The 15,996-nt window shown below is 32.1% G+C and overlaps 2 protein-coding genes across 2 annotated transcripts in view; both read left to right on the plus strand.

Moving 5' to 3' along the window:
- Positions 1-1,938: 1,938 nt before the first annotated feature.
- On the plus strand, positions 1,939-6,567 carry LOC123693651 (the record flags this gene model as incomplete). The annotated part of the gene is made up of 2 exons (XM_045638836.1): positions 1,939-3,322; positions 6,374-6,567. Coding segments are annotated over 2 exons (1,578 nt in total), but the record flags the coding sequence as incomplete, so codon positions are not given.
- A 5,211-nt stretch (positions 6,568-11,778) lies between these two features.
- Positions 11,779-15,996, plus strand: part of LOC123693850 (ATP-binding cassette subfamily G member 4-like) — a 45,833-nt gene continuing 41,615 nt past the window's right edge. Inside the window, exon 1 of the mRNA XM_045639090.1 lies at positions 11,779-12,113. Coding sequence (XP_045495046.1) covers positions 11,891-12,113 — 223 coding nt within the window. The 5' untranslated portion in view covers positions 11,779-11,890. The remainder of the gene's footprint in view (positions 12,114-15,996) is intronic.

The following is a 15,996-nucleotide window of genomic DNA, read 5'->3' on the forward strand; positions in this document are numbered from 1 at the left end:
ATTAGGTTTTAGACAAAGCGGACGAAGCCGCGGGCGGTAAGCTAGTAAAGGAGAATGCCCACGAGTGGTATCGGTAAAATTTGAGTTGTGTCACATGTTCGTTACGTCGATAATTCCTATTTGTATTTATAATGATCATATGTACCACTTTAGAATCTCAATTAAGCCGGGGAAAGTAAAAAAAATAAAAAGTAATTACTTTGAAATGTATGTTTTCCTTGAGTTATTTTTTTCATGGTGGCAATACTTGTTAATTAAATATTTAAAAACAAAAACGTAGCAAGCAATATCAATTATTTATGTGTTAACACATTATTTCCATATAAAAAAATAATACGTATTTTTAAAATGCAAAATACACCTAAGTATCACCATTTCACATAATAAATACTTGGAAAAGCCCCTATATAAATCATCAAATAAGCAGGGTAAATGAAATGATAATATGGTAACACTGACAACCTCGACTGATAGGTATGTGCTAAAGCTATTCAATGTTTCAAACTGTGGTTTCAAATGTTACATCGTCTAACGTTTTAACTTTTAAACTTGCTTTGCACTCAAGTTATCAACAGGGATTCTGTATTTCTTGTAATTTCATTACGGATACGATTGTGCAGTGATTGTGAAACAGAGATTCTTTAGTTATTAGTTCTGAGATATAGACTCCATTAATAGTTATAAGTTTTACCTACAAGTTCAAAATGGAAGGTTCAGTTAGTGCTTCGAGATGTATTAATTGCTCCATTCGTCTGCTGCATTTGCGCGGGCATTCATTACGAGATGTTGATGATATTATTTACAATACTCTTACAACATGGATCTCTCCGACACTGGTAAGCCGCCTTGTTGAATTTACTTTAGAAAAGTAAATATGTAAACACATATACGCCAGCTACCATTGATTAACAATATAATTTATTATTTTAACAGATTACGCGTGATTGCATAGTTTGCACTGAGTGTTTGAGCCTTACAAGATCCTTACAAGATGCACTGCCACTTGGACAGGTACCAGTCGCTTCCTTTGGGCATAGAAGTGTTTGTTTTGCATGTGGAACATCTGTACTGCGTACTCGAACAACAAGAGTACCTTTAGAAAGTGAAGAACGAAATGTCATTCTGAATTGGATATCTCCACACTTGGTATGTGGATAATATTCACTGATTTATTTTTTCATTCATAATAAAGTATTTTGATTCTGTTTAGAACTTAAAATATATACATTTATTCAGAACAATTCAATCAAATAAAACCTATCTTATAAATATCTTAATATTATCAATGTAATGTTAGATATATTATCTTAACACAATCCATTATGTATAAATAATTTAAAATTATATAATGAGTATGTACCTTATTTGATATTCAGGAAGGGTTGCAGGCCTACACTACAAGCTGTCTTAGTGTAGGCCTGCATTTCATATTATCTTTGTTAATCATCTGGTTCAATGTACATATTATTATGTTATGTCCTTGTATTTATTAGAATTTTTAATTAATTAAGATAATGATACACCCTTCGAAAAAATTGAATTGAATTGAAGATAATGATAATATGTATTTAATTTTGTTTTTATGGTGAATAAATGATTATGATTGATTGATTGACATATTTAATTAAATAATTTTACATGACAAAATATGTGTCAACGTTATAGCGTTTTATAAATATTTATAGTTACTACATACATATATTATTCTGCCTCTAGGTACCTCATCTTGATAGAGTGTGCAGAGCATGTTGGATTGCAGCTAAGAGGAACACACTACGGCATTTGCACCAGGATACAAACCGTTCAGTAGATGTTACTGAAACTCAGAATCCTTCAATGGATATACAGGTCCCAGAACCACCACCATTTCCACAAGAAGACTTGTTTCAACCCCAGAGAAGGCAAGAACAACCAAAAATAATCTCCCATACTTATAAACGTGCAGCTGTTACAACCAGGCACTGTGTATTTCCAGATTGTGAGAATGTTGAACGGTTATTGGTACCAACACTGTTAAAAGAAGAGGTTTTAAAACGCTTCAGAATTTATATTCCACAAAATGCACGAATATGTAATTTTCATTTGTATAATGATTTTTGGGATCAATTACAAGTAAACTATTCAGATTTTACTGGTACTCAGATGGACAACTTGCTAGATATGATGGAAAGAATTTCAAATAGAGACATAGATTTCAGTAATGTTAATATGATACCATCTCATTTGTGTCATTATTGGCTTGGCCTAAATGCAACTCAGTTTTATGATTTATTAAATAGTATATCACAATTACACGAAGAGGTCCCAGATGCAAGTGTAGCATTATGTATATATTTAACCAAGTTAAGAAGTGGGGACAGCAATGAGAGATTGAGTGGATTGTTCAATATGCCAAGAAGTACACTGGAACGCTACATGAATAAAACAAGAGTTATCTTGACTGAACAACTTGTGCCTCTTTATTTGGGCCTAAGTCATATGACTATTCAAGATGTTGCACAGAGGAATACATTATTACCAGAAGGTTTTTATGGAAATACCTCAATGCCCGTTGAAACAAAGCCTGCAATCACGATTTGTGATGCTACTTATGTATATGTGCAAAGTAGCAGTAATTACTTATTCCAAAAGCAGACATATAGCTTACATAAAAATACCAATTTAATGAAACCATTCATGATGGTATGTTGTGACGGACATATTTTAGACTGCTTGGGGCCTTACAAAGCTACAATGAATGATGCCACTATTATGAGTAAGGAATTTAATAGGTCAGATGGTGCTATGCAGTCATATTTCCGACGCGGAGATGTGTTTATACTTGACAGAGGATTCAGGGATGTAGTCAATGAGTTACACGGCTATGGCTATGATACTCACATGCCTGAATCCTTATTAGAAGGCCACCGCCAATTAACAACTGAACAAGCAAATCGGTCTAGATGTGTCACAATGTGCAGATGGGTGGTTGAAATTGTAAATGGTCGTTTAAAGCGTGACTATAAATTATTCAGGCAGGAATTTACTAATAGATCTGCCAGGCATCTGATGGCCGATTTTAGAATAGGTTGTACTTTAATTAATAAGTTTCATCCTGTTATTGAGGACAAAGAAGAATATTTTGAATATTTGGAACTAGCGAGGCAACGATTTAGTATGCCAAATCATTTGGCGGGCGTAGTGGAAGCTCAGAATTTAAATAGACGATATTCGGCTTTCAGAAATATCGATGAGGACCACCCTGAACTGAATGACTTTCCGAGGTTAACGATAGATGATTTGAAGAGGTTGGCTGTCGGAACGTACCAATTGAAACAGGCACGTTCATATTATGGGGAACATATAAGAACAAACGGAATATATGAAATAGGAATATGCAATATTATAGCTGACGACATACCAATTATATTGGGTGTTAATGTATATCTTCTCCGTGGCAGAATACAATCTCGCCACGTGAGTAGTCGAAAATATTTTACGTACATTTTGATGAAAAGAAATGAAACCGAATTAAATGCTATTTCAGCATACTATTGTAGTTGCGTAGTGGGCAATCGAACATTAGGTTGCTGTGCCCATGTTATGACGATTGTCTGGTACTTGAGCTGGGGTCGGCATAATAATATTGACGCACCAGCACAATACCTGGACAATATTTTTGAAGAATATGTATATGAAAGTATGTGATTCCTTAATATATATTATGTGTATTAATAAAACCATTTACACTATATTACCTTGTTTTATTATTTCTCTTCGTTCAATTATTTGAAACTAGCTTTCCGCCCGCGGCTTCGCCCGCTTTGTCTATACCTTATAAATTAAACCTTAACCTTATAAAAGCCTTTCTTGAGAACCACTCTGTCTATTATAAAAAAACTCGATTCGAACAATCGATTGCGTACCTACTTAGTTTAAAAGATTAAAACATACATAGAGACAGAGAAAGCGACTTTGTTTTATACTATGTAGTGATGTCTGTTTGCTGGTTTTCCTATTTTAAAGTCAAAAGAGAAATACATAAAAGGAATAATGTAATTTATTCATATGGCCAGAGCCGTGAGCAACAACTAGTAACACACGATTTATATTTTGAGGTTAGGTTCTTTTTTTTTAAATATCTCTGCTCTGCGGCTTATTTGCAGAAAATCTTTTATCATATCTCAAAGTCCTCATGTTAAACTACTAATTTAACTTTGTTTTATCTTGGCACAATAACTTTCATACCGATACTAAGTCCCATAGTCACTTGGGCAATCTCCTTTATAAAACACGAAGATTTTTAAAATTGTAACTAATGAACACAATCATTAGATTAACTGTAGATAATGGTGTCTAGTTTTAGTTTTTATTTTTTTAAAGTGAGGGTAATAAAAATCTACCCTCACTTTAAAAAAATGTAGTATATTTATTATTTACACGAAATATTATATCTTATAGGGAACGGAAGATATGGGTTAAAGAGTTAAATAAATAAATAACATAATTACATATATTTAAATTATTAATTTTTAACATTGTGTTCAGTAGTGTTAACATGTAAATTGATTTGATTTTTACGAAATCTCATAGATGGCGCTGTTACAAAATTAACATTATACAACTAACATTCTTTATACTATGTTTCTCTTCCCAAGTTACTTAAATGGCATAATTGTCCGTATTTATGCAAAATGGAACCACTCGACAAATTTGCTTTTTTACGTTTCTTGAAGAATACTCATTTAAAAGTGGTCTAAATTCTTATGCAAACAAGAACCACGTGATTTTTACCTTGGAAACAAGGTATACTAAAAGCAGAAAGGAACCACCAGCAACAACGAACAATACACATGAAGCAAAACCGAACCACAGCACCACGGGACTGTTTTGTTCAAACAAATAAACGATATTACTATCATGTCATTTTATACAAAACAGATCCGCACATACTTGGTACCATTATACATTACACACATTTCTATTAATAACAATTATTTTTAATACACAAAATGGAACCAGGATTCTGTGGTATGGTTATGCGTAAAATAAATTCATAATTTAATTGTAATTTTTTATTGCAAAATAAAACCACAAGCATTCGGTTCTATCATGCATAAATAAAATTTGTAAAACATTCTGAAACCCATCATCGCTTTAAGGTACCAAATGCCTTGACTTGTACAATGCTTCTCATCATAAATAACGTATTTCATTACTTAAATAGCTTAAATAGCTTAATTAACTCCAATTTTTAAAGTAAAACGTCGAATATAGGTGACATTCAGCGAAGTAGTTCGAATACCTACGTGACGACCGTTTTTTTTCTCCGCGAAGTAAGTTCTATTGTTTTTGTTTAAAATTAAATATGAAAATGTTTAGTAATAAATAAATAAGCAAGCAATTGGTAAGAAAAGCACTGGAGACGAACACCGAAGTTAAAATGAAGATACAACGGGTAAGTAGTACCTATTATTAATTTGCATTTAAGTACTTATTGAATCTGAGATGCAGGTACGCTTTATCCACTTTTGATTCATTCCCGATTGTGGAGTGATTTTACAATTTTAATTTAAATTTAAAACATTAAGTAAGTACAAGAGGAATCTTCTGTGGATTTACGTATTTTAACGACACTGCAGTTGTTGTTCACGAAGGCGAGTCGAATTAAGAGTCATTTTGTTACGATTCATTTGTCATTGTGAGATGAAACTACTAAACCCTGTTTTAAAAATAACTGTCGATGATCTAGGTATCTACCTGCTATTTTGGTAAAATACGTTTAGATTCAGATTCAGTACAGTACATTCAGCGTATATGATTATTTGTTTGATTTTAAAACTCGCGCTGCCACTGTTTTGACCGGAACAAGGCCTTGGCCCACGAAATTCAAAATTTTAACCAGTTTATTTATTTAAATTTTTGCTAGGTTTGGTCACTGTTGCATATGATTTTTAGGGTTCCGTACCCAAAGGGTAAAACGAGACCCTATTACTAAGACTCCGCTGTCCATCTGTCTGTCCCTCTGTCTCATGAGACAGAGCTAACTATCACGGTTCATGAACCGTGATAGTTAGACAGTTGAAATTTTCATAGATGATCTATTTCTGATGCCGCTGTAACAACAAATACTAAAAAACAGAATAAAATAAATATTTATATACAATAAACCGTGCCGTTTTTATAGACAATGGTAAGGAACTCTTGATTGCGCGAGTCCGACTCACACTTAGCCAGTTTTTTGTACATGGTGCATGCACCTACAACATACTTAGTCGTCTAGTAGGCATAAGGCTTTATAAGAACTAATAATATTTTGTTGTCGCCATATACCTACGTATAAAAGCCACGCGGCTTTATTGTTTTGATTTAAAGCTTTTTCTTTGTATTACAGAAGGTAACGAAGAATCTTATACGTCGATGCCTCTGGAAAATTTTTCTTCACCTTCAAGCGATATTCAGGCCATATTACATCTTATTCCACAAGATGCACAGAGTTTTTATAACGGTCTCATTAGTGATGATGCAATAGAAGACCACATAGACACGGTGGATTTTGAAATCCAATTTGATGACAACGTCGAATAAACGTCCTCTATAAGTTTTATTTTATATATTTTTTTAATTAAAGCTTTATAACGATATTATAAATACATAGTTTCATTTATATCATTAAATCCCTGGGTTGTGGTTCTTTTTTGTATAATAGAAAACCTATCAATTGATAAATGTTAAAAGGAACCACATGCACATTTTCTTAATTATCTAGAAAGTTTAAGAATTTTCAGAGCATATTTATATACACATACTTAAATAAGTAATTTATCAATGAATTTAAATAAAATAAACATTAATTTTACTTCATCTAACAGAGCTGCAAATGTTTTTGTAAATCCTTTGATATCTCAGAAGTGCGTTTTTGCTGGGTGGTTCCTTTTTGCTTAAATACGGACAATTTATAGTGTCAATCTAGATATTGTCAAACAACATTTATATATGCGTCATTTGATTATTATTAATTTCCAATATATTTAACGTGTGTTTGATTTTTATAACACTACATAGATGGCGCTGTTTCAAATTTGTCTTTATACTGCTAAGATTCATTTAACTGTTTCTCTGCCCAAATTACGTAAATGACATAGTTTTTATTTTGTAAAGCTAGATAATAGCATGGCTTACTCGAAACCAACATTTAAACATGAGTCTTTAAATTGTACGCTGTCGTAGTACACAGAATAGGTAAGAAAAATAAAGGTTCACAGCTCCTCCCCCGAAGGTGATATCATGATAATATGTATAAACTATCCTCACCCGACCTCTAAGGAATATTCATGCAAAATTTGAAGTAAATCTATGCAGTACTTTCTGAGATTAGCTCGGAAATACATACAGACAAACAGACAAACAGACAAAAATTCTAAAAACTATGTTTTTGGTTTCTATATCGATTATAGATCATGGATCAAGTATTCTTTTAAAAAAATATTCAATGTACAGTTTTGACTTTCCTACGATTTTATTATATGTATACGTATAGATACCTCCTGTGTTATAACGACAAATATTTAATTAAAGATACACGTGTATGTAATTCATAACAGATTATATTTATGAGCATTTTTTAACACAAAAGAAACGTTTAATGGTCTTTATTAAAATGTAGAAAAAAGCTGCACTGGATTCTTTGTAAGTATTTTTTATCATTTACCAAACTCTATAGGATAACTCTACCTATCAAAATAATGTAAATCTATTCCTCACACGCTCACAAACGCGAACGCCAAATGAAATGTTTATCAAAACTGTTGGGTGTAAGATGGAACCGTCCAAAACACAATTTTACGATTCATAAATTTCCCGAATGCAACTCTCAGACACAACTCAGTTACCATTTTATTGTTTGTTTGTTACAGTAATGCTGCGATCACATCTACGATAATATTATTTGGAAATAGAATAATCTGTAAAAAGTTGTCGTTCATCTTTTTTTTTGTGTATGTTTGGTTTATCTTTCCTTGGGGAGGAAGTATAAGTATTGGGAGTGAAGTATGTGCTACTTTTATTAGCATAATAAGCTTTCCGCTAGCAGAAAGAATTTATCAATTTATGACGGAAGTAAAAAAGTGCTCGTCTTTGACAAGATTCAAAGATACCAAAATCGTCGTCTTACTCCATGACGTGAAGGTACTGCCATGACGCGACCTCGGAATTTAATTCTCCACGCGCCTAAAGAAGTTTCATCTATAGATACATATAATAAATCTGTAGAAGGGTCAATTCTGTACATTGAAAATATTGAAAAAATAAATAGCAGGAGGTGTTACTGGATCGATACCAAACCCAAATATGTGATTAAAAAAATTTTTGTCTGTCTGTCTGTCTGTCTGTCTGTATGTTCAGGCATCACGTGAAAACTAACGGTTCGATTTCGATGAAACTTGGTATAATTATACCTTATTATCCTAGGCATAAAATAGGATACTTTTTATCCCGGAAAAATAATAATATAGAAAAAAAAATCTTAATTTTTCTTAATTTTTCCGCGCGGACGGAGTCGCGGGCGGAAGCTAGTCAAAAATAAATAAATATTTCCTTGAATATAAAACGTTATAGATTCGTATATATCTTATGAAATTGATTGTATTTGTTTAAAAATGCATTTATCAAACATACAATAGTTACATTGCGCAGATGTGTCGTCAGCATTGCCTTAATGGATTACATTTATATGAAAAAGTAGATATTCGGTATGATTTAAATCCGAAATGTGAAATTTCTGTATAATTTTCATATTCACGTGAAATTGTCTTCGTTTAGTGCAATATTATTTATATGAGAAATGTTTTTCCTCTTTTTTGCAGGACATTCGGCTGATTTCGATTGAGGTTTTCATCGCAATAAACTTATCAAACATATGCGATAAATCTTCATTCAAATAATATTAATTATAGGTAATTAAACCAGACGAAGCATGCATGTTATTAATTACTTAAATTGAAGAACGAAGATGTTACGAATCTGCGTGTCTTCCATAAACTTTGAGATCTTAAAACCATTAACTATAATTTAAATGTAACATTAAAATATACCTTATGGCTTATACATATAATAATTTAGAGCTGTAAATTCAAAAGTGAATTCACATCACCCTAAACTGTTTCTCAACTCGTATTCAAATTGAATTTAGGTACTCATGTATGGATTCGTATTTTTTCGCCTTTCGTTGATTTCATGATTTACGATGTTTGCCTGCTGTTACAATACTAAATCAAAAGGAATTTTCTTGAAAAAATATTTAAGCTAAGAAGTAGAAAATACAAGGCGAAAAGACCATTATATCTTATGAAAAAACGACGAAAGATTCGACTGTAGACTGTAGTCGTCAACACTTACTACTAACTAATACTTATATAATAATGCTAATAATAATTAATATGATAATGAACAAAAAAAGAGCGTGAGTGCCGAGCACACATGTCAGAATTGAAACTTCTTTGACAAGATTTCAGGCAAGATTCAAAGATACCAAAATCGTCACCTTACTCCCTTTTTTTAGTGGGGAAATCTTGCATAGTTACCCACCGGGGAAGAGGCCGTGGGTTATGTCGGATTCCTACCGACCAAAACCCCACTGTGTTCCGTCAAACCGCAATAACGACAGGGCCACGGGTATGTGTAGAATTCATACGTGACCGTCACCTTACTCCCTGACGTGACGGTATTGCCATGGCGCGTGAATTTTAATCTCAAGGCGCCAAAAAAAGTATCACTTCAAAAATAATTCTAATGAGATAGCGAGACGTATAATGAATGTATTGATTTGGTACCTAATAGAAACATCGCTGTCTTTCAAATTACACTTTGATTTACATCTTTTTAAGTAATTATCCACTTCTACTACACTATAAATACAATATAGATATTATGCAAATAAGGAAAACTGACTCTCATTTCAACCCACAGTCCAAACTACTATGTTTAGAAACTTTAAAGTTTGCAGTATACTTAATAAACTTATCAGTATTATTTTCATTAGGACACTTCGTCTGAATTGAAGCTAAATCATAATTTTGGTTAATTATTTTAATAATTTGACTGTAGGATTTCTAAAAACTGTAAGGGAAAAAAGGACGGCAAAGTTTGTCGTTTTCATATATACTTACTTAAAATTACCCGAAAATTATAATAATATAATTATAATTATAAAATTATATTATTATATTTAGAATCCAAATCCCAAGTAGCCTCAAAAAAGGTTGGAATTCTGGCGAAGGTGAGACAGTATTTCAGCCCGGGACAGTTGCTCAACCTTTATCAAACACAAGTCCGATCGTGCATGGAATACTGCTCTCACCTCTGGGACGGTTCCGCCAAGTACCAGCTGGAAGCGCTTGAGGCGATAGAGAGGCGTGCCAAGAGGCTCATAAACGATGATGAGCTAGTAGGCAAAAAACTCCAGAGCCTCACTCATCGTCGCAGAGTGGCTAGCTTATCGGTTTTTTACCGGATACACTTTGGTGAGTGCGCTGCGGAACTACACGATCTTGCTCCGCCATCCCCGTTCTTCCACCGATCGTCGAGGCGCACAGATTCTAGGCATCGCCATATGGTGGACGTTCCATGTACCCGGACTAAGCGGTTCGATTCTACATTCTTCATTCGAACCGCAAGGGACTGGAACGCGCTTCCTGATTCTGTGTTCCCCGACGAGTACGATATGGGGGTCTTCAAGCGAAGAGTGAACCGGTACCTACTAGGGAAGCGCGTACCATCTTAGACCGCATCTTAGCTTTCCATCAGGCGAGATTGTGGTCAGGCGCTTCCCTATCTAGAGTAAAAAAAAAAAACTAGGATTGTTATCGCTCGGTAAATGAAAAGGCACCAAACATTGCATTGTGGTAAGGTCAAGGCTATAATATGTTTTATATCGAGAAGATTTCCACTGATTTGAGCCATTGATTAATAATTTTTTGTCCTCCTCGTTGACGTATGATATTAATATTAATATGGGTTATAAACATAAAGATTTAATTCGGCAATTTTGTTTAAAAAATAGACAACATATTCGTTGTTATCGACGACATAGTACGACTAGCCGCCTGTCTCGACTCGACTCTCGCTTTTACCGCGTTGATCCCGAATAAAACACTAAAACAATATTCTATAGCTTATATTCATAGAAATCTAAATAACAAGACACTTAGATTACTCCCTAAAAAAGTAGGGGACAATTATATAAAAAAGACAAATAATAGATATGTACCCCATTATAACATTGACATTTGATGAACGGAGTAATAATTTAAAGTAATAAATTATTACTTCGCTCATCAAATGTCTACAATTATCATTAATACTAATTAATGTCTCATACAGCTACAAAATACAAAAAAAAATTTGCTTCCAAGAAATATAATTCCGCTACGTGATGCTAAGCACGGCCGATACAACCAGCCTATTTTAAGCTTTCAATTCAATAAGTTTTGTTGCGATTAATAAATTTACAAATCTCCTGACAATGTGTTTAAAATTTGTTTATTATTTAAAACTTTATGAAATAATTCACCAAAAAGTGGGGACAACAGATACACAGATAGTACAAAAATATACATACCTACCTACGACATTTCTTTAGTTTATAGTTTATAGTAAATTGTTAAAAAAATAAATACAATTTTCTATATTATTTTTACATAGGTAATATTTTTAAATACAAGTTGTCAACTTCCATAATTTGTTGCAATTAGTTCGGCCACCGACGTTTACGCCTCACATTTCATTCAGTGCGCGGGCAGTTTCAAAACAGGCTGCGCGTTCCTCTCACGCGCACCGATTTATCGATAGATCGATAGATCGACCGAAAATTTAAGTTTTGTGTCATGTGTTTTTAATTTAAATAATTGAAACAATGTCAAACGTACCGTTAGTTCGCCGCGCGATTGTTGGAGCTGCCTTGGCACATACTTCCCAAGATACGAGTATACCAGTAGACCAAGCCCAGGAGGATCAATGGACTCCAGCTGCTTTAGAGAGAGCTGGGTCTACTTTGAAGGCGCTAAATCGTATGGCCAAAAGACCTCCTGTGCATATATTGTTTGAAGATGTCTGTTATACTATTGGATCAAATAACGGTAAGTGGGTAGACAAATTTTTAAAATAAACGAAATTTTACCAAATCTACTGCATTTGTGGTACTTACTTGAAAAAATCGAAAACTACATAAGACAGCTTTATTAAAATCTGCTGCATTTATGCTAATGTATAAAATTTCTAAAACAATTATTTAAATGGGAGTTTGGAAACGTAACTTTGATATTATTTGAAGATGTGGTTTGATGACCAAAAATATGGAATAACCGTAATTTTAAAAATAATATAGCGGTTCACAAATTAATGATTCATGTAATAATAATAATTATACAAAAGAAAAATAACGTTTGTGTCAGTTTCTTCATAACGGTTAGGTATAAAATCAAAACCGTTGGATTTGATGTATAAAATATTATAACTACCTTAATTTTATAACCAATACCTGACCTCTCTATTTAAATATTGTAAGGTTAAATTACGATAATAGATGGAAAATTTTATGCAACCGGAATGTAGAAGATAATATATATTATTAATTAAATAATAATTAATGGACGCATTTTGGAAAATCATACAATTTTATTAAAAAGAATAATTAGAAGTTGAAGGTTGTCGCCACATGACCGATATATTTTATAAACAACGAACGAAGATTTTAAATTTCTATTTTTTGTGTGTTGATGTTAATTGGTGTTTATTTTTCATCGATGATATTTAGATGCAATAAACTATTAAGCATATAATTAAATTATAATAAAATTAAAATGATTTCGTTCAAATTTTATAAATATGTCAGTCAAAATTTGGGGAAATAAAATGAATACGATACAATTACCTATTTACTATGAAAAATCCGTACCTTCCGAATCGATAACCTCCTCCTTTTTTTGAAGTTGGTTAAATATTACTTATGTGCGATGATTGTTTTATATGCTTCTTTAGTTTTGTTTTATTTGTACACTAATGATTGCGAGTAAGTATAAAAGATATATTATATCGATGCAAACCTTACAACAAAAAACTAATAGCTTCCTAAGAAGCTGTGAACATTTTATAATTTACTAAACGGTAGAATTTCTATTTTTAAATTAATTTTTTATAGAGCACTAGCTGACCTCTGCATTCTTGATGCTATTAAAAATTGTTTAAAAACATACAAGGACAAATTTGAAACGGTTCTTTAGAGATTACTTTATCCGTTCTTCTTTCTCCATGTTATGAGATAAATTATTTTTGAAATAGGTATATTTTCTTTAATTTAGAGTGCCAAACATTTAATTACCTTTTATTCTGTGAGCTAAAATAAAACATTTAGGTATTTCGATGATTGACAGCTTATCGTCTCCGTACATCACAGCAAATTCAGGTTTCAATTATCACTAAGATCCTAGACACTGGATCTAGAGTCAAAGGCTATCAAACGCTTAGATCAACTTTGACATAAAGCTGTACTCCAACAACATAATAATGAAAAAGACATGTGACGTCAAACATTTTAGGAGATAAAAAACTTGTATGTTGATTGCAGCTTTCGTGAATAAATTAAACTGGATAACGATAATGTATACGACTTATACAACTATATTAGATTGATCCATTATACGCAAAATTGATATAAAAATTTAAAGAATCTAGAATAATGACTATAGCGAAATAAACAAAAAGGCCTCATGAATTTAAATAATAGATTCAATTTGTCACTTTGCGCCCACTGGATTATCATTAATTTTATCTAGCTATAAATAACGTGATTATAGCTATTCCAAAAAAATATTTACTACATATATAGATTAAAATACCGTTATATCGATTAAAACTTATATAAACAACTGTAAATAATTCGATCACATTTAACAACTGTAATTAATAACTGTAAATAATTCGATCTTACAAAGGATACTCTAATATTAATTACGAGAAGGAAAACAGTTTGGGATAATTCAAAATGTTTAAAATGAATCACATGTCCTAACAGGGTATATTATGGTCTTCACAGCATCAAAACTCTCAAGACGTGCAGATTAGTCCATCGGCCTAAGAAATTTCGCCCCTTCTATGGCTAATAAACGGTCTCTAACGGGCTTCAAGTTAACCCTTGTTACAAATGCCCAAGGAAAAGTTGAACACTATTGAGGACTACAATAGGATCGGGTACCTTGCTACTTGTTAGGGCTGACAATGAAATCAATGTCCTATTAAATCTTTAGCAAATATACTTTACAAGGATCCATATTATAGTGCTATGATATAATAGGTTTAGGGTTGATCACGTCGTGTAAGAATCGTCACGTTTTATGTTTCTTTAACATAAAAAGGCAGAATAAAAGGTGTCAATTTATTTATTACCTATACACCTAATATCAATAAACCATATTACACCCTATTTAAAATTCATATTTCTTGTAAAATTGTATACCTAATATTTCAGTATTGACAACCCTAACACCACTCCATATAAGTAATGAATAAAGTTTCTCCATTCACCCTTACTAACGTCATTGTTTAACTTTCCAACTTAAGGTAGCACGCATTGCTAATTTTCTTTTGATTCACCTTAGCTAAGATGTTCGAACTAAATAGAAAATAAAGTTCGAACACTTGAAGGATTTTATTTTGATATATTTAATGATCCTCATTAATTTCATATATTTTATTTCAAATGGACATAATGCTGAAATAAAGGATTCAGTATTGTTTATCTTATATTAACAATAAAATTCAAAGTTTATTTCGGCTCTGTATGGCTAAACATAAATATTAAAACAAGATTTTAGCACAAAATAATGAGACAATGATAACTATATTATTTATTTCAGCTGTAGGTAATTTCCTAAAACCACAAACGTTTTAAACTACGCCATCATCACAAAGAACAATCACAATAATTCACGATAGTGCTTTTCTAGCATTTAACAAATTCCGTTTATTGAACTAAAACAATTCTCACGTAATTTATCGTGCCATAAAGTAAGCTGTTAATTTGCACTTTCGTCCAGGAAAATAAATATTAAAACAAGGAAATGAAAGCGACTTCTTTCGTGTTTATTGTCCAACATAAAAGGAATTTTTAGCTCGAAGCGGCGATAATGATTCAAGCAATTAACGCAATGCCTATTATTTTAATTTTAAGTGGCTATTATAAGGTACATAAATAATTCAACATTTTACCCATCAATCTTGTGACTGATCGATACAACGCATCCGTGTTCCAAACAAAGCATGGATTTTTTAGCTTCATGCAAAATTATCCATTATTGTAATTGAGTTACGAAGTAAATTCGCAAGAAATTATAATATTCAATATGTATCGACTACGCGGAAGATTGTAGAACGAAAATTTTAACAAAGAAAGTCATTTCAATTAAAGTCAGCTAACCTTCATCTCTGGGAGTTCATTAAAATGCTGCGTGTTCTTTGAAATAAAACGGAAATAAAACCTGAAGTAGGTATACTTCATTTTAATGATTAAAACTAAAATATAATTATATTTTTATCGCACTGTACTTTTGGAATATGTACAACATATACCTGCTAGCTACACGATTAAAAATATTTAAAAGTATAAATAATGCAAAACATTACAATTTCAATTAAAAAATACACTTACCTCAAATATACAATACAAAACATTTTAGCTATAATATTCTATTCTCAAACCTAACAAACTTCCAGCAGCCTACAGTAGGTACATTAATTTTCAAACCAACAAAATCCATCAGATGTACAAAAATAACTATTTCCATACAAATCAAATCAAGAACGAATTAACATTTTCAGCTACACCAGATACCGAACACATTATTCGCAAAACCACAAAGCCGCAAATGAACCGCTATCAATTGTAAAAATTTAATTCGAGTTTGCTTAAACATTTTATTAAATTGAAACGCAAGCCTTTTAATACCAATGCTTTAACAATATAAT

Source organism: Colias croceus, chromosome 8 (assembly GCF_905220415.1).
Source record: "Colias croceus chromosome 8, ilColCroc2.1".
Lineage (NCBI taxonomy): Eukaryota > Metazoa > Arthropoda > Insecta > Lepidoptera > Pieridae > Colias > Colias croceus.